Raw genomic sequence first — 17927 nt, forward strand, 5'->3', positions numbered from 1 at the left:
AGCAGCTGGTCACTTGATAAATTGGACTTTTTTTTATAGCGAAAAAAGAAAATGCAAACCTGTTCCTTTTATGATAGTACAACCATTTTGAAGACTGTTGACCTTTTAGTATTTCTAGAATGAAAGGACCACTTGTGGTTTATTTTTAACAGTTGATATCAAAGAAGAAAAAAGACAGTATGTGCTCATAATATGAAATATATGTCGTGCTCTAGGCAAAATGATTTTTTTAAGCTGCATTGATGCTTTATCCATAGTCCCATAATTTACAGCAAGCTACTGATTTACTTGCCATGAGACAGAGGGCAACAATTTAGTTATTCAGACTTACTTGTGCCACTTGGGTTTGACGTGTTGTCTTTCCTCTTCTACAGTGGAGCACAGTCACTGATGAGTGGTTCAAACCCTATGCTGGGGTGCAACACTGGTGCCATAGCCCCTGCAGGTATAAATCTGAGTGGCATTTTACCCCCAGGAGGTCTGGTACCAAGTGCGCTGCCCGCTGCAATGCAATCTGCCTCCCAAGCAGGTCAGTGTGACTGAGTGGAAAAGCCACCCTTCAGACAGGGACAGTGTGAAAACATTTTGTGAGAAAAATGGACTGAAGTGGCCTTTGTGTGAAGAGGTTGTGTATTTGATGGCTGGAGCTCAGGAACAACATACATGTTTTTGTATGTTTCAAGGTGTAGGCTGTGTTGGAGATTGTTTTAAGCTGGATTTTGGTGAGCTAGGCTGGGGATACACGGTCAAAACTTGGATTGTTTGGTGCACTCAGTAAGAAGTTCGAGAGAAACTCCAAATTTAAATGAAATTTTGATAATGATGACTGCCAGAAAAAAGGCATGATTGAACTTAGAAAGAGGCCTCACTTTCTAAATATGTGGGGCATTTTATTCTGGCCCTGGTACTACTTTTCTTGTACAACAATTAAGTAGTTCCTTATTACCTTCAAATGCAACTATATAAATCTTAAATGCACATAAATTATCAGTTTATTTTTTCTGAACATATAATTTAAAAAGTCTAATGTATGGTTATAGAATGAGAACAGTAGAAAACTTCAAGATATCCATCCCTTATGCTAAGAGTTAAATCTGTCTAAACCATACTGAACCAATGTTTATCTAAACTGTATTTAAATATCTTCACTGAAGAAGATTCCAGTCTTCCTCAGTAGCTACCTGGAGTGGCTCATTATCCATGCAGAATGTTTCCTTCTAATTATATTGCATCTCCTGAATTGCATTTTTTTTTCCTCCTGTATCCTTCAGATGTGAAAAATAGTTGTTCACTCTTTCTCTTTACCTTCTAAGTATCAAACATGCTGTCATGTCCCACATTTGTCTTTTTCTGATAGGTCGTATTTTTCAAACCTTTCATAATCCTGTCACTCTTTTCTAGACTGTCCAATTTGCTTACATCCTTCTTAAAATGTGATAACCAAAACGGGACACAAGCCTGAGCTTGGCTGATTTACCACTGTGGAGCACAGCAGAATAAATGCATCTCATCTCTTTCACAACATTCCTGTTAACATTTCCCCAAATGAGGTCTGCCTATTTTTTATCTGTATTTTTTGCAACAGCATTACCTTAACATAATAATGGCTTTACTGGTTTAGGCCAAAAATCCATCCAGTTTATATTCTGTCTCTGACAGTTGCCATTAGAGGATACTGAGCAGAGTGTTTGAGATGAGGCAAAATTGTGAAATGAAACATCCCTTGTCTACAACTGTACCTCTTCTGGCAATCTACAGCTTTGAGACTTTCTCAGCTGAAGAATATCCCCATGGATCTTTGTGCTTAATATCCTGTGCTAGATTTCTGTTCTGTGGATTTATTTGATTGGTTTTTGAACCCATGTATATTTTCAGAATCTCTACAGCATCTTGTGACAGTGAATTTTATAAATGTAAACTGTGTGAAGAGGTTCTTTTCTTTTGTGTGCTCTGTAGTTTGTGATATGGATGATTTGGACATGTTTGTGACCTCCTGTAACTTCTCGTGTCCTTTCTTGCTGTACAGACACAAAGATAGTTACAATTTTGTACTTGGTCATTTGTCTTTTTTAAAATCAGTGTTACTTTGGACCATTTCTTCAGTTCATGAGGATTGCTTTTAGTCTACTTCTGTCCTTTCAAGCACTATCAACCTCTGCCAGTTAGGTGTCACAGACTTGTACATGCTGTGTGTCACCCACACAACAGATGCAAGTAGTGAGCTGAGCTAGGTTTGTGCAAGACCTCGAGGGCTTCTGTTTGATAGCTGCTGTCTTACTGGAGCGTTGGGTTGGGATTGTTTTCTGTTAAAGATTGGTAAGAGTGTATTCCTTCATTGAGCCCTTGGACTTTTTTGGATTTACTGTACAAACAGTAAACCTTTCAAAGGCAGAAGAAGGATCACTGAAAGAGAAGAACTGCAGTGGTGTTCTCCACAATCACCTTTGTGTAAATGCACGAACAGGTTATAGGTCACAGGGTATGTAGTGATACAGATTTCTTTCCATTTAGTCAGCTCTTGTGCACTTTGAGTCTGAATAACTATGAACTGCATTATGGAAAATGCAGCATTGTATTAAGTTTACACTTAATTTACACTTGCCAGTATTACACTTTGATTATACTTGTATTATAATACACTTAGTATTAAGTTTACACTCAATTTACACTTGCCACTTTTCCAACTTCCAGATGTTTAGAAATAGTTCCAGTGGAAAGGTGTACTGCAAAACACAAATAGAACTGAGTAAAGACTCACTACTAATAAAAAGATGTTTTCTTTAACAGGCAGCCCATTTGGTTTGAAAAATACATCAAATCTTCGACCCTTAAATCTTCTACAGGTAATTGATATACTTGGACACAATAATAATAATTTCTTATCTTTCTGTAGACCTGCTTAGTGCTGCTTATTGCACTGCCCCCACACAGATCTTTGGAGCCAGTTGGTCAGACCATTTACTGCAAACCTTAATTGCTTATTTAAAAGGCTTAGAATAAGAGAAAAGACATCTCCATAGACATACCAGATGGAAGTTATATTCCTAGCTCAGAAAAAAGCAGATAATTCTCAGTAACAATATAAAGATGCTGATATTTGGATTCAAAAGATTAATCCTAAAATACAATCTTTTAGGATTTGCCTAAGGCTTCATTGCAGATCACAGACTAAAGTTACAGTTAGACTGTACAAAATAGTGTAGTAGAATCACTCAGAGGTTACACATAGAATGCCTAAAAGCCAAGCTCAGCATACACAGGTAGGTGCAGTAATAGGTTTAAAGAGGTTTTAGGAATGGAAGTTCTTGTAAGATAGGGAGTTTAGAAGGTCTGTAAATGCTTTATTTGCACTAAGCATACATACAAATACAAACATGAGCAGATGTTTATTATGTCAGAGTTGTATTTAAAAGCAGAGCAGGGGTTGTTTGTGGAACTGGGCAGAGTTCCTGGACCTTGAAGCCGGCTGCCAGATGCAGGTGCAGAATTGCAGCTTCAGTGTTCCACATAGATTGCACCATGCTTCAAAAAATTATTACCAGCTTTGCTACTTCCTCTTCCCACTCCTGTACGCTCCAGAAACATGGAAAAGGGCAGGCACAGGAGGCAGTTATGCCAGAGTAGAGCTCTTCTATAGAATTAAATGCTTGTATTTGAGTGATTCCATGTTGAAGGACATTCTTTCAAGCTAGCTCTGCCGCTCATATAAACCAAGAACAATTCAGCTGAAATAAATGCAGTTAAAGCTGGGGTAAGGGAGAGGAATCAAGGCCATTTCACTATCTTTTAAAATTCAGTGGAATATTCTGAAAGTGGAAATTATATACAGTGCTGTTGAAGACTGGCATTGATCTTTCCAGTATCAGTTCAGTATATGACTTTTTAATTAAAATAATTATGTTTTCCTATTGAAATACCTTTCTTTAAGTTCATGCAAATTTGTTTTCAGAGCATGAGCCTTTTTCAGAAACAGCAACAATTGTAAATTGATTGACTTTAAAGGCATTACAAAACAAAAATCAAGCCTCTGGGAAGTACACTACTATCAATACTATGTTCATCCTAGAACAGTAGGAAACTCAGCAGTTTGATTGAATTATGCCTTTTGTTTTTAATCTTCAACAGCTTCCAGGTGGTTCACTTATTTTTTAACTCACTCCAGCAGCAGCTGTCAGTTTTCTCCACAGCAGCAATCTCAGCAGCCTACAACCTGTAGTCCTCAGCAACAGGGAAAACAGGTGTGTGCTAAGAGCCCTCAGTCTGGGATGCATGGATGAAACAGTTGTTCCTATTCTCCCCATCTCCACAAATAAATGAGCCATTACGCTATAGATCTGAAGCAGAGGGGGAGGAAACTCTTCCTCCTAAATGTTCTCAAACAGCAGAGTGCAGTGGCTCTGTTTCTATGGCTGGAGCTGGGTTATACTTCTTTGAAAAGCTGTAACAACTGCTGAGCATTGTCTGATTCTGTCATGAAGAGAGCCAGCCCCACTGTATGAGTGGTGTAAAATCAGCTTAGTGCTTTGTTTATCATAACTAACAGATATATCAGATGAACAGAGAAAAAATGCAGTCAGGATTATTACAGAGAAACAGAAACTTGTTACTGACACTGCTGTGAGTCAGCTTACAAACCTCACTGCTGTAGTTAAGCAGAATCTTCTTTGCACCAAAGGAAATACAAGTTGTCTTTAAAGCTGTAATCTTAAAACATTTGCTCTACTGCTGCCTATAATTAGTGTTAAAGGACCGATCTGTCCTCAAATGACAAATTTTGAGTGGTCAATTAAACCTTAAAAATCCTAAGGTGCAAGTACCAGGTTAGCACTTAAAAATCCTAACCAACATTGATGCATCAGTGTGAGAAAACTAGCTGTTCTGCTTGTGTCCTCAGACACACAAGCCTTCTGCTTAACCAAATACTCTCTACTAGATACTCAAGTTTGTCATAATTTCAGTTGTGATACTGTAGACTGTTCATAAATAAGATGCCTCTCTGATTTTTTTTTTTTAATGGTATATAGCCTCCTGTGCCACAGGCCTTGTTCTGGATTGTGGGAAGGTTTAATGGGAAGCTTTCCAATTTGTTCACAGCATCCGAATCTCTGAATGTCAGTTAGTAGTTGAACTACTAAAAAAAAAAAATAATGTCACCTTGTACTGTTGGGTTTTATTTTTTAGATATTGAACATCAAGGGCATTTATAAAAAGGGTGACGTAAGCATAGTTCTTGTGGCAAGAAGTTCTGGAGAACTGCCTGCATTGGTTAAACTGCCCTAAGGAACTTCTCTCATACCTTGCATTATAGAGGAAGGGATTGTTGGCTAAAATTAGGTATTATGAACACTAGATTCCTTAGCTTTGATAAGGATAGGAATGTATGTGCTCACAGTGCTTAGTGAAAAACTTAGGCCCAAAAACAACAACAATTTTCTCTGCTACCAGTATAATATAAATAGGCATTCTCTCATACTTAGGGATTTTCCCCACATGGTGGTTTATGACTTTTAGTCATCATGGAGGTGATGATGTCTCAATGTGCAGTCTTTTGGTCTGCTTTTCCTAGATCTTAGTAGCATTATAATATAATGCTAAAGAAGCATTGCAACTCCTGGACTGAACGAGATTTTTCTGACTCATAAGCCATGCAGTTTTCTTGACTTGTGCATATAATGCTTTATTTCCCTGTGTTATAAATCAATGCATAATTTAAGTTCTAAAAGAGGTCATAATTCAGCACCCTTTGACTTCAGGAGACACTAGGTCAGACTCCACTAATTCCTTTAAAGCAATTACTGTGAAAACTACTGTGTTCTGAAAATATGATTTTCAAGGCAGGGTCTGTATTTTTATGAAATTAAGGTGTGTAGCACAATATGAACATGGGAATGTGTCAGCCTTTGCACACTTTGATTGATTAGGACCTCTGCACATGGATATCTCAGGGTCCCATGAAGACTTTGGGGCTGGGAGTTGTACAGAAAATTGTCATAAGATTACAAACATCAAGTGTAGTCTCTGCTAGACTGCAGAGAAATTGACAACTACGTGAACTTCTGCTGAGTAACAGAAGCAATACCATTTCTGCCAAAACATAGCTTTTCTGGGGTATTCAGTATCTGTTTGTTCTACTGTTAGTGACTACACTATAGCCTGTATCTGGCACGCACTGGATGACGTAGCATTAAATGTTTTTAAATGACACTTCAGAAGTTTGCCCTCACACTCGCTTTATTTGCTTATTCATTGATATGAAAGTTTGGTAATAAGGATCAAGCTTTTCATTTTTGCTAGGGGTCTGACCAATGTCCATCCACTCAAGATCAGGCATTATCTGCCCAACAAGCTGCTGTAATTAACCTGACTGGAGTAGGGAATTTTATGCAACCTCAAGCCACAGGTATGTGCTTGCTGAGCCTCCTTTTGTAGCGAAGTCTTTATGTTGATTAATTCACACTGAAATGAAGTTTGGTCTTAAGGAAGTCTTACGTTAGATCAGAATGATTTACTGCTTATTATCAGGACATGAATTCTATGAGAAATACTGGACTTCTAAAGCATGCACTTCTCTGCTTTGTTTGGCAGTTAAGTGCCATCAATGGATAGTATCACATGAAAACAAGTTACACTTAAAACAAAATGAAAATGCAGGGAACTTCATGCCAGACTTCATTAAGGAATGTTTCTTTAACTCTGTGCTTAACATCCAGTGTGAGAAACCTTTGTGTCTCCACAAGCACTTCATGATCTAATTATGTTTTAACTAACAGAGTATGTATATCATGTATACTTTTTTCTGCACTGTTCCAAATCTGACTCTGAAACTAATTCTATTGATCCCCCTTTCCTGTCCTATGTCTTCCTCGCCTGACCAACTCAACCTGACCTCTTTGACCTGCCTGCTTTCCCCTTCTCCTTTCTCAGTGTTGTCTCAGCTTGGCTCTGCCGTGAACAGACCTGGGCAAAGCCTTCCTCAGCAGAGACTCCAGCTCTCTTCTGCCTTGCAACAGCAACAACAAGCCTTGCAGCAGCAGCAGCAACAGATACAAGTAATCCAGCAACTTCACTCTGACTGTGTTAAAAAAAATTTATTTAAAAATACAATTCTTGGCTCCAAAATCAAAAATACTGCCCTCTTGGGCTCTCTCTTTAACTAATGCAGTTATGGTCTCCCAAATTAAAGGAAAAAAAAACCAACATTTGTTTGGCAAACTCTATCATGCAAGACTTGAAATCTGTGGTTCTCTCAGCTTGGAGCACTGAATTTATTTTTATTCGTTTAAGCCCTCCACCTTCCTGATTTGCAAACATTCAAGGGGTGCTTGTGGCACATATCTAAATACTATACCAGGTGCAAATAGATTTCAAAATGGCATGGATGTAACACCTGGAAGTGCAAATGTAGCACTGCTACAGTCAGTACATGAAAGCAAGAGCTCTGCAAAGCTCCTTTACCAAATTCAGATGCTTCATGAAAACATTTTAGCATTTTTTTAGCACACAGTCTCATGTTTGTAATATATACAGAAAATTCATACAATGCATACACTGAGAAGCTATCACATTAAAAAGGTACTGTGTAACCCAAACACTCAGTGAAGTTGCTGAGTTACTGCAGTTACTGCAATGAAGAGAAAGGGCAAAGAAACAAAGCTGTGCACATTCACTAGTAAAATGTTAGCTTGTGCCCTCAACAGGCTTCTGTGCCACTGGTGCTGCTTGACTGTACCCACTGCCCCTGTACATGGTGTGTTTCTTTTGTCAACCTGGTGCTTCCTTATTTTTTCTTTTTCTTCCCCTTTTCATTCTTCCTGATGTGAAAGCTTTATAGTCAACACTAACAAGCTTTTTCTCCCTTCTCCTCCATGGCAGCAGTTGCGATTCTTGCAGCATCAAATGGCTATGGCAGCGGCAGCAGCACAAGCAGCTCACCTGCATCATCAACATTCAGGCAGCCACTCAAAAAGTAAAAGGAAAAGAGGCACACCAGCCCCTCCAAAATCATGAGACTTGCCTCCCCCCACAAAAAAATTGATTGAAAGGGGATTTTTTTTTCAGATTGTTAAGGAAAAGGCTTAAAATAAAATTAGTGTTTTACATTACTGGTGGGAAAATGAACTTTTGATATTACACTGAAAGAAATGAACTGATTTTGAAAGCCAACCTTACAGAACTTAGAAATTTCATCTATGAAGTGGCTAGGATCTGGTTTCCTCTAGTCACTTAATTTTTTAACAGAATGTTTTATCTTGTATTTTTTACCAGTCAACAACATTGTACATAGAATGAGGGTGAAAAACATTTTAGAAAAAATGAACTTTGTAAATGTAGTATTGGTATTTGTTTATTTAGTATAAAAGGTTTGTGAACACTGTAACAAATACAATTTTTACAAATCCATTTTTGAAAAGAGCTCTCTTTTTGTTCACTTGGGTGTTATACTTTTTATTACTTTGTCTATGAGCTTCTTTACTTCCTTGTGTCTTGTAATTGCTCTGGTGATACAGTCCTGAAGCTTGGCTCCTGTAAGAGGGCTTCCACCTAAACATTGAAGGGAACAATTTGATTTTCTACTTATACTTCAGTTATGTGTATCTAACTGTGATTTCCAAATGTGAGTATTAACACAGTGTCATTACCAGCACCTTTAACTGGGGAACATACAGCTTTCCCAGCCCTAGCTTCAGGCAAAGATAATGGAAACAAACAAGAGCTGTAACAGGAGACATGCCCAGAATTAGTCCTCTCCTGTGACTGCTTCTTGAACTTTAGTCATGCTGTCCACCATCTTAAAACTCCTTTCAAGAGCAGGTAATCTAATGACTATTCAAGCAGACACACTGTTACCATAAAGCACCTGCATCTCACAAAGCAAAGCAGGTACACGATCTTTTCTTGACCTAACATCATCATCTCCCATAGGCTTCTTTGTAGTAAATTCAGAAGTACCTGGTTTATGGACAGAACACAGTCTGCCTTCTTCATCAGTTACAATGGTTACTGTTCCAGTTGCTAAATCTTCTTCTTCAGCAGTTGGATCAACAATGAGTAATGTGCTTGTGAAAGAAATGCATGCAGATATGTTGGTATACATTGCTCCATTAATGTTATTGCAATACAATTTTTACTGTAGTCATACAAAATAACTTGTAGATGGATTTAGTGCTCAGGCTATCTGTTTTCCTACCAAAATGCACCAATTAAAAAAAAATGTGGGAGATTCCACATAATCATGTGTTTGTGACTCTGGAAAATAGGCATATAAGTGGTTTCATAAATTTGTGACAGCTGTGTATTGCAGGAAAATGCCACTGAATTGCCATTTGCAGTCTGTAATACGAAAGACTGCAGTTGTTATTTTGTAGTCACACTGAAGACTAGCATTGGTTTTAGATGTAGGCTTCACTAATTTCTACCAGATACCTTAAAGCAAAACTGATTTCCACTGCTAAGTTCACCAGGGGGATCCTCAATTTGTCGTCAGTGAAGTCTAACATCACTCAAACTGGGAAGAGTTCAAAACCAGATTCACTGGGTTGCTTAAGACAGCTTATTCTGGCTGTCATACTGTCACATGAGCAGTTCAGTGCATGGCTGTTGTTGTACAGGTTGCTGCCACAGGAGCAGCCCTGCAGCAGTGCTCCTCAGCCATGGCCCCACTAACCAACAACCTACCACTTTCATTTTTTCAAGGAAGCCTTTTATGCAAAGAAAAATGCCTCTGGAAGCCAAAGTATGTAAAGGATTTTATTGAAAGGGCTATTAACCAGAATTAAAAAAAAAAAAACGCAAACCACACAACACAGGCAGACACCCCCTCAGTACTAAGTTTTAGGAGCTAAAAGGAGACTTCAGTAACCTGTTTGATTGGTTTCAGGGAAGGAAACAAAGCCCAATAGACACTCATGGAAAGCCTTCTTCCCCAGGCAGCTTTTTGGTTTATGTGTAAGTATGTGTGATTTGTATCTAAATAATACCTTACTGACAGCTGTCTGCCTGGTATGTTACTCAAACACTTAGTGTACATCAAACTTCAGACTCAGCAGAAATGGTATTAAAGTAACTAAGAGGCATTCTGAAGTACCAATAATGACCTGCTCTGATGCATTTTGATAATTACTTGGTCAACAACTGAGATTATTGCTCTCCCCACACCATTTGTTTTTTGGTTGAAAGGCCCCTGCTAATCATTTCTGTGAAAACACATTAATGTGCCATAACCCCCCTAGATCTCCAAACAGACCTAAATCTTGAATAGCACAGTGAGCACTATCCTGTCACTTTCTACTTAGCAAATGGATGTCACCAGAAGCTACTGCATTTCTTATAAACAGCAGCAGAACGCATTCTTAACATTCTTGACCTAAGGAAGACCCAGTAGACAATTTCATATGAGGAGTCAAGTTATCAGATGTGATTACTTTGAATTCTCATAATCAGATTCTCTTCCTACATGAACAATGACTTAAGCATGCTGGTTACACTTCACCTTGGGTGATTACGTTTTCAGTTATCCAGGGGTTCTATTGTTCTAACTGGACTGTTACTTCCTACTTCCGTTGTTGACTACATCCTTGGAATAAGCTGTTCAAAAACTACCATCTTTTCTATCTGTTACACAGGCTTCTAAAACATTAATTGCTCTGGTAACGTTTTCATCTTAAAGATACTTTAAAAACCTAAAACAGTACCCATCCCTGTACTTTTAAGCTTATCTTTTAGGTTGGGAACCACTTCTGCTTTAAGCCACAGGAAGAAGCTACAGAGTACAGACTGCACTTTATGTGCGCTCCTTACATCACAGAACTAGAGGCCCCTTCAGTGAGAGAGGCTGTGGATTTAAGATGGGTGGAGCAGCATTGCCTGAGGCTCCACTCTTGTCTCTGGCAGAAGTGCACAAACATCACCAGTGGCATCCTCTGTCTTTCATTTGTTTTACAGACACTGTTGTTTCCATAAAGTACAAAACAGTTTGGAACTTACTCATCAAATATAGCAAACGATGTGGCAACCGGATGCTTTCTGATAATCAAAGGATTCTTCTGTTTTAAATTAACTTCTGATAAACCAGTTTCTTCATTTATTGTAACCAATGGCAATTGCACTGAAGAGATGAAAAAATTACAATGGTCTAATATTAAACATGCTGGGTTTAGCAGGCCTAGAGATGTTGACAACTACTGAAATATTTAAGCTGTTCTCTTAACCCACTGAAAATCAATCGGAAGAGTTTTTCCTACATTAATCGTACACTCTACAAAAAAAAAAATCTTGAATTTAAGGAAAGCATTTAGCTTAGAATGACCTGTTCAAGGAAGTGTTTGATTTTTGTATTCAGGGTGGTAACAGAAGCTTTTCTCCTTACATGGAAATATTTTCTACTTCCAAAATGCCACACAAAAATACTTTAGACTCTAGTACTTTAGATTCTAATATTTTAGAATATTTAACCAAAAGTATTTTTCCCCAAGTCTCCTGGACACAGAAAAAGTAGGAATGTAGTCTCATGTCATGAATTGTATATATCTGTAGAAACAGTGCAACCTGACCTTCAGCTAACTCTTGCTGTGACAACCCATACATTGCTGGTGACAAGGAAGACAAGAGCAAAGTAGCTAGGGGAATCCACGGCTGGCAATTCACAGTTAGAAAGGGAAGCCTTGCCGTAAGCTTCCCTTTAAACTGCTGCCTCCATGCATTTATATCACACACCTGCAAACAGTCAGGCCACACATTTTTCTACAAATGGTAATTCATTAAGGAAAGGAATATTCTCTACTTGTGTAAGCAAAGCCTCCAACAGCTCATTCTATCTACACAAAATACATTATCAAAGTAATACCCTGATGTAGATGTTAAACTCTTTAATGGCCGTGCTGAAAGACTCATGTATCTGACACCAAAGAACACGTGGCAGAATAGCAGTTAGTCCTTTAAGAAAGCAGTAATAAGTCTACTAGAAAGATCCTATTTTTCAGGTGTTACACACCTATGGCATCCCACTACCATTTCCACCTTGTATTTGCATTCAAATGATAGGAAACAAACAGTCCCATGAACTAGTTACCCACTTATCAGGGTTCAAAACGAATGCATTTCTCCAAGCAACACTAATCAGAATGTCTCTTGTTCTAAGGAAGACTTACCATTTTTTAATGCTGCCAACAAAGCAAAGACACTGGCATCCAGAAGGTTTCCATCATAGTCCAGACATATGATATCACAGTATAACACCCACGCAAGCTATCAAAAAGGTTTGCACGTGTGAGATACTCCATCAGCTAAGTAAATGGTGAATATATAAGAAAATTCTGGCCATACAAAATACAGATACTTATTTCTATAATTTGATATTTGCACTTAGGATGTAAACTAAGCTATGAGGACTGAAAAGCAAAAACAACACAAAACCCTCTAACAACCTCAAATACCTTGCGTATTTGTACTTGGGTAGAGGTCCTGTGATCTTGTTACTATCTCCCTCTTCATTCTGAGATACAACTTACCTTGCCATTGGCAATACACAGATCTTCTTTCACTATCATCTGTGAACTAAAATAAAATAAGAGTAAGCAAGGCAATAGAACACTCTTGCAGAGTTGCTTGTACTTTAACAGCACTAAGATGGTTCTTACTTTTCAATCACATCTGCAATGAACTGGCTCGCTGCTTGAGCTTCTTCACCAGGTGGTCCAGAGCGAAACCTCTCTGCACAGAGGGATGGCAGCTCCACATTTGGAACTAGATAGCAAGAATCATTAGTCATAAACCAAAGAAAGCAGGCAATGGGTAATCAAAAATAAAAAAATAGTAGATGCTATTAATACTATTTTATGTACTTCAAATGAAAGGCAAGACCAAGAATTTTTCAATCAAGCCTTCCTAATTCTCCCCTGAAAAATAAAGTTATGCATGAGTTTGTATTAAAAAACTTGTAGTACTCTCTGTACTCAGAAACGATATATTCCATGGAAAAGCACATACTCCTAGCTACCACTCTCTGTTTATAATCCTTCTCTATCATGACCCACACAAATACCTCTTTAAGTGTTAAGCACTTTTCAGCAGATCAAGAAACAGCAGCATTTCTATCCACTGCCTGACTTTACTGGTATGCTGTCTGCTTTCCATCAACCATTAAAACCTGAGGCTTTAGACTGGAAGCAAAAACATGCATAAACATTCATGAAAAAAACCTAAGCATAGTCAAGCTTACTGAAAACAACATACTTGGGAGATGCCTTAAAAAAAGGGGATTTTGTCTCTCAATTCCACAGAATTATTTTATTTCCAAAGAAAACTCTAAACAGGAGTGAGGAGGTACCGCTGGGACTTACAGTTCTCTGAGAAATACACAGTTTTTATTTCACTATTTTTAACAGTTACATTTTTTGCCTAGTGAGACTTTGAAACAGAAGTTAACATGCCTTTGCACAACCATGCATGCCACTATCTTTTATAGAGTACCTTCTCCCTCTTAATATACACAATGATGCAGGTTTCCTTCCATGCCCAGCCTGGAAACAGCAACAAAAAGGTAGCTGTATATGAAAAACTCACAAGCAAAGCAAAGGGAATTCTAGATGCCTAGATGTCAATTTTGAAATTAATTTGAAGAGCTGTAATAAAATTTGATACAAATTAATTCTTTTAAGAAATCTACAGAACACAATTTCCACAACCTTTTAGCTGAAGTAATACAAAACCTCAGATGCATACTGAAACACTTACCAATATAACCCTTATTAGCAGAATCTACTGCAGGTGCAGCAAGTTCCTGGAGAAATAGAGACAAATTAAAAATTTTGTACAAAATATTTTTCAGCTGTTCTATATACAAATGGTCTTCTTCCTAGTTATTATTACAATGAGATTTACAAAAGTCATTTCTAATCAGTCCTTGTCTGTAAATTTCCTATGGAAGAACTCACTACAGCAATGAATGGTCATTTGTCTTGTAGATCATGGCAGGCCAGCAGTAGAGTTGAGGCTACAAGGTATTCAATAGTCCAGCCAGCTCATTCCCACTACACTTACTGACCCATGTTCAGGAATTTTGTAATTACAGAGCTTTTATCTAGAAATAACAATGACTTTAGTTTTGTACACACCTTTCCCCATACACAATGGGCATCACAAAAATACATGTTCTCAGACTATACAGGTAGGATTATACAATTACATTATATATTAACTTTCAGGTCTGGAAGTAACTCAGGTGAAAGACTGTAATTGCATCTGACTGGCACATTATTGTAACTTCAAGGGCGATCAATTCTAAACACAAATGCACAAAGTCAGCTAACAGATAAATAAAGATAAAAACCAACCATACCGCTTTTACTCCGCAAATCACTGTGGTATTTCCTAACTTCACCAGAGCAGAACCATCTGCAGTTGTAATTGAACCTGAATAGAAAAAGTACTGTTCAATAAAATCTATTTTCCCTACAAAGGGTGCTAAGTAACATCCAACCTTAATGGAGTGTTTACCTTCCAACATTTTATACTAAACACACCCTAAGCAAAGTCTTGAATCCAGAGTGGGACAGAATCTCTGTATTAAGCAGTCAGTCACACAGAATGGTTAAGGTTCTCCAGCCTCCATGCTTAGGCCCCCCTGCATGGCAGCAGAACCCTCTGGCATATCAGCCACTCCCAGTTCTGTGTCATCTGCAAACTTGCGAGGGCACCTAAATTGCGCTGCACATACAGGAGCAGAACTGACTAATTACACTGTGCACATTAGCCCAGGAACAGGACTGGAAGCAATGCTCAAGGATACCACTGTACCACACATCCTCTTTCATGCTTGTTGAAACTGTAAAGAAAAATCCTTCCTCTTCCTGGTTTCCAAGTACAAGAACCATGAAAACCAATAAGCAAGTCATTCAGGTCACCACTATAACCTGATATTAATAATACTTCCCCCATTATTATTATTCCACATAAGCACTTGCCTATGTTGACAGTGGTTGTCCGAAATTCACCTAACTCTCTTCCATCAGGCCGACAGTTCTCCTTCTAAAGAAAAATTACAAACTTCAAATTAGAAAACATACTTTATCAAATAACACAGTAATATTTTTGCTACATAACTTCATAAAAAATATGAGTTTTCCCTAGCAAAAATGCTAGGGAAAACTCAGTCACACTCTAGCTGCCTTTTCATCAACTGATATGTAGTTTGTGGTTGTAGGCCTGCAAAAGAAAACTACTGATTTTTAAAATTCATTTAAATTTATTTAGACAATATAACAATAGACTGATTGTCTCCAGGGTAGGTACTACAGACTAGATTCAGAACATCATCCAAGAATGAACACACACTGGTAAACTTAAAATGAGAGTTTCTACCTGCCTGCATTGCTTAGTGGAGCTCTTAAAATTAGAGTGAACTTAAGAAAACAAAAGAAAAACCCTGCACTGAAAGAAAACGTAGCATTTAAATACCATCAGTCAGAAGCTGTACAAAACATAACCCTTATGTTAAAAACTGAAACTATATTCCATCATTTTAGATCTGAATTGTTACTCACCACGGTTTCAAGCTTTTCAAAAGCAAACTCTTTTGGTTCAATTATGAGAACCAAAATTTGCAATAATACTGGACCCATTTTTAAGTCAATACAAGTTCAGTAATAGCTGAACTAATTTAAGGTAACAAAAGTCAGTGTTCTTCCTCCGCAGTTACAGTGCATGGTTAGCACCAATAGTGTCTATTACTAATTTTTGTAGCATCTAAAAGCCTGGTTTGACATAATTTTGTTCTAGGCAAAAACCTGCATCACCATCTTGGTCAAATTTAACCTGAATGCTTTTCAAGACCAACAGAAGCATTTACCCATCAAGATGAACAGCAACATCACCATAGATGGAAAGAAAAGCATGTTCTGAACAGTACAAATGTTTATCACCTGCTCAGACAGTTTTTTGGGGTTTTTTTCAGTTTCCATTTCCACAGTTTCAGATTTCCATACAGACAAGTTAGAAGAGCAGAAGCAAGCAAGAAAAAATTCACTGCAAGGAACTTATACAGGCATCTTATGTTTCACTCACTCACCAAAAACCTCCTGTAATATTCCAATGGTTCCACAGTTCTAGAACAAATAGAAAGAAAAATTCAAATGCAAGCTCCTGAGTAGGCAAGACAGAGGGGAAAAAAAAAAGATCTGGGAATTAAGATGCCTGACAAAGCTGCTTTGCAGTACAATTACAGAACAAAGAAGAAATTTTAAACTAATCTAAAAAAAGATGTTTTCCTAAATTCAGTTCCAAAATGCTTCTCCCATACAAGGAAGGTGCCAGCACATACACTTAACAAAAACTGCTAGCTTTCACTTTAATAATCTTATTAGCTTTAAATCAAAAGAAGTGTTTAGTTACAGAAGGATGTAGGAAAGAAGGTGCATTTCAAGGAATGCAAAAAGGAAAATTTTACTACACTGTGTGAAATATGTGTTAGTTCAAGGACTGCATTCAGATGCAGAAAAATTGTAAAAATATTTTTAATTATTCAATTTTTCCTAGAATCTTTAAGAAAATGTAAAATTACAAAATATGTTTCACGTAGTGCTTCAGATGAGAAATAATTGATGCTTATTATTAATCATACACTAGTAACAGTATCTGCTTATTAGTAGTTTAAACAGGGGTCATTAAGGTAAAAAAAACACTTTCATAAAAAGTGTTGCCAATATTTAAACAAAGCATTCACAGTTTTGTTAAAATAGTGCTTCTGGGACAGGGGTGGAAAAAAGATAAATGGAATAGGCAAGTTTTCCAAATGCAAACTAACACACAGAGGCACCACCAACATAATGGCCAACATGAATTGGCTCCTGTTGGCTCCACATGTGTTGGGACTGTATCACAGGATTATACACAGGTCTGCTGTCTTCCAGTTCATGTAACAGCATTTGCTAAAGCTTGTTTGAAGCTTTTAAGCCATACAATAGAATCAAGGATGCTGGGAAAGCCCACCCAGAGAAGCTGTGGATGGCCCGTGCCTGGAAGTGTTCAAGGCCACACTGGATGGGGCTCTGAGCAACCTGGTCTAGGAAAAGGTGTCCCTGCCCACGGCACAGGCACTGGAACTGGATGATCTGGGAAAATCCCCTCTGACCCAAACCATTTTACTATTCTAAAACGAGTAGTTATAAATGGGAAGTCATCGAATTCCCTAAAGTTCTAACTTCCTTATAATTCGATCAGCTGTGTAAGGGGAGGTTTAGATTGGAGAGTAGGAAAACGTTTGTCACCTAGATGATTGGACACTGGAACTGGAACTTCCCCAGGGCAGAGGTCACAGCACCAAAACTGCCCCAGTCCAAGAAGTACTTGGATAACGCGCCAGGCACATGGTGACTCCTGGGGGTGTCCTGCACAGGGCCAGGAGCTGGACTCGCTGATCTCTACAGATCCACCTCAGTATACTCTACCATTCTGATACCAGGTAGCTCCGGGCCTCACTGAGCTCCGCTTTTTGCCGAACGTTTTCCCGGCTGGCCAAACCCCGCTCGCTCAGTCTTTCCCTCACGCGTCGGGGGCTCCACAGCCCCGCAGCACCGACCCCATCCCGCCCAGCCGCGCAGAGCCCGCTTCCCGGGGCGCGCCTCGCCGCGGCGGTGACGGGATAAAGCCCTCGAGGGTCCCCGAGCGGCCGCGGCGGTGACCGAAAAAAGCCCTCGAGAGTCCCCGCGAGGCCGAGGCGATGGGGGCGCGGGCGGGAGCCGCAGCGTGGCTCCGGCGGGACCGCGGCCCCCCGGCCCAGCACTTACTTGAACGCCGCCGCCATGGCGGTGCCGTCTCCGCCCCGGATGTGGCGCCCCCTGGCGGCCCGCCCTCCCGGCAGCCTCAGCGGGCGGACCGGCGGCAGCGGCGGCCGTAGGGGCGGCGGCGCTGCCGGGCCCTGGCCGTTGGGGGGC

The 17927-nt window shown here is 39.1% G+C and overlaps 2 protein-coding genes across 9 annotated transcripts in view; one reads left to right on the top strand and one right to left on the bottom strand.

Annotated features, from left to right (window-relative positions):
• SUPT20H (SPT20 homolog, SAGA complex component) overlaps positions 1–8032 on the top strand; it is a 29423-nt gene extending 21391 nt beyond the window's left edge. For 6 of the 8 annotated variants that reach the window (XM_084200884.1, XM_084200888.1, XM_084200887.1 and 3 more), the window contains exons 20-23: positions 375–529; positions 2788–2843; positions 6295–6400; positions 7873–8032. In XM_084200884.1, coding sequence (XP_084057010.1) covers positions 375–529; positions 2788–2843; positions 6295–6400; positions 7873–7970 — 415 coding nt within the window. In that variant the 3' untranslated portion in view covers positions 7971–8032. Of the gene's footprint in view, positions 1–374; positions 530–1401; positions 1551–2787; positions 2844–6294; positions 6401–7872 lie in introns of those variants that run through there. The other 2 variants (XR_014615964.1, XM_084200885.1) reach the window with 2 other exon arrangements.
• Positions 8033–8401: 369 nt separating this feature from the next.
• On the bottom strand, positions 8402–17910 carry EXOSC8 (exosome component 8). The gene is made up of 11 exons (XM_084200891.1): positions 17781–17910; positions 16064–16100; positions 14961–15024; positions 14336–14409; positions 13732–13777; positions 12636–12741; positions 12507–12552; positions 12147–12243; positions 10984–11104; positions 8950–9056; positions 8402–8541 (listed from the first exon to the last, which is right to left on the bottom strand). Exons 1-11 carry the CDS (start codon positions 17795–17797, stop codon positions 8426–8428), a joined length of 831 nt encoding a protein of 276 aa, XP_084057017.1. The 5' UTR covers positions 17798–17910; the 3' UTR covers positions 8402–8425.
• Positions 17911–17927: the final 17 nt, after the last annotated feature.

Source organism: Fringilla coelebs (genome assembly GCF_963513975.1).
Source record: "Fringilla coelebs genome assembly, chromosome: 2".
NCBI classification, from domain to species: Eukaryota; Metazoa; Chordata; class Aves; order Passeriformes; family Fringillidae; genus Fringilla; species Fringilla coelebs.

Bases quoted from the DNA above. Each gene is read 5' to 3' on its own strand.
- EXOSC8 (XM_084200891.1), bottom strand. The intron at 13,778-14,335 runs GTATGGTTGGTT...CTATTTCTCCAG, and splicing joins TGATTTGCGGAGTAAAAGCG to GAACTTGCTGCACCTGCAGT. The intron at 12,742-13,731 runs GTAAGTGTTTCA...CTTGCTATCTAG, and splicing joins TGCTAATAAGGGTTATATTG to TTCCAAATGTGGAGCTGCCA.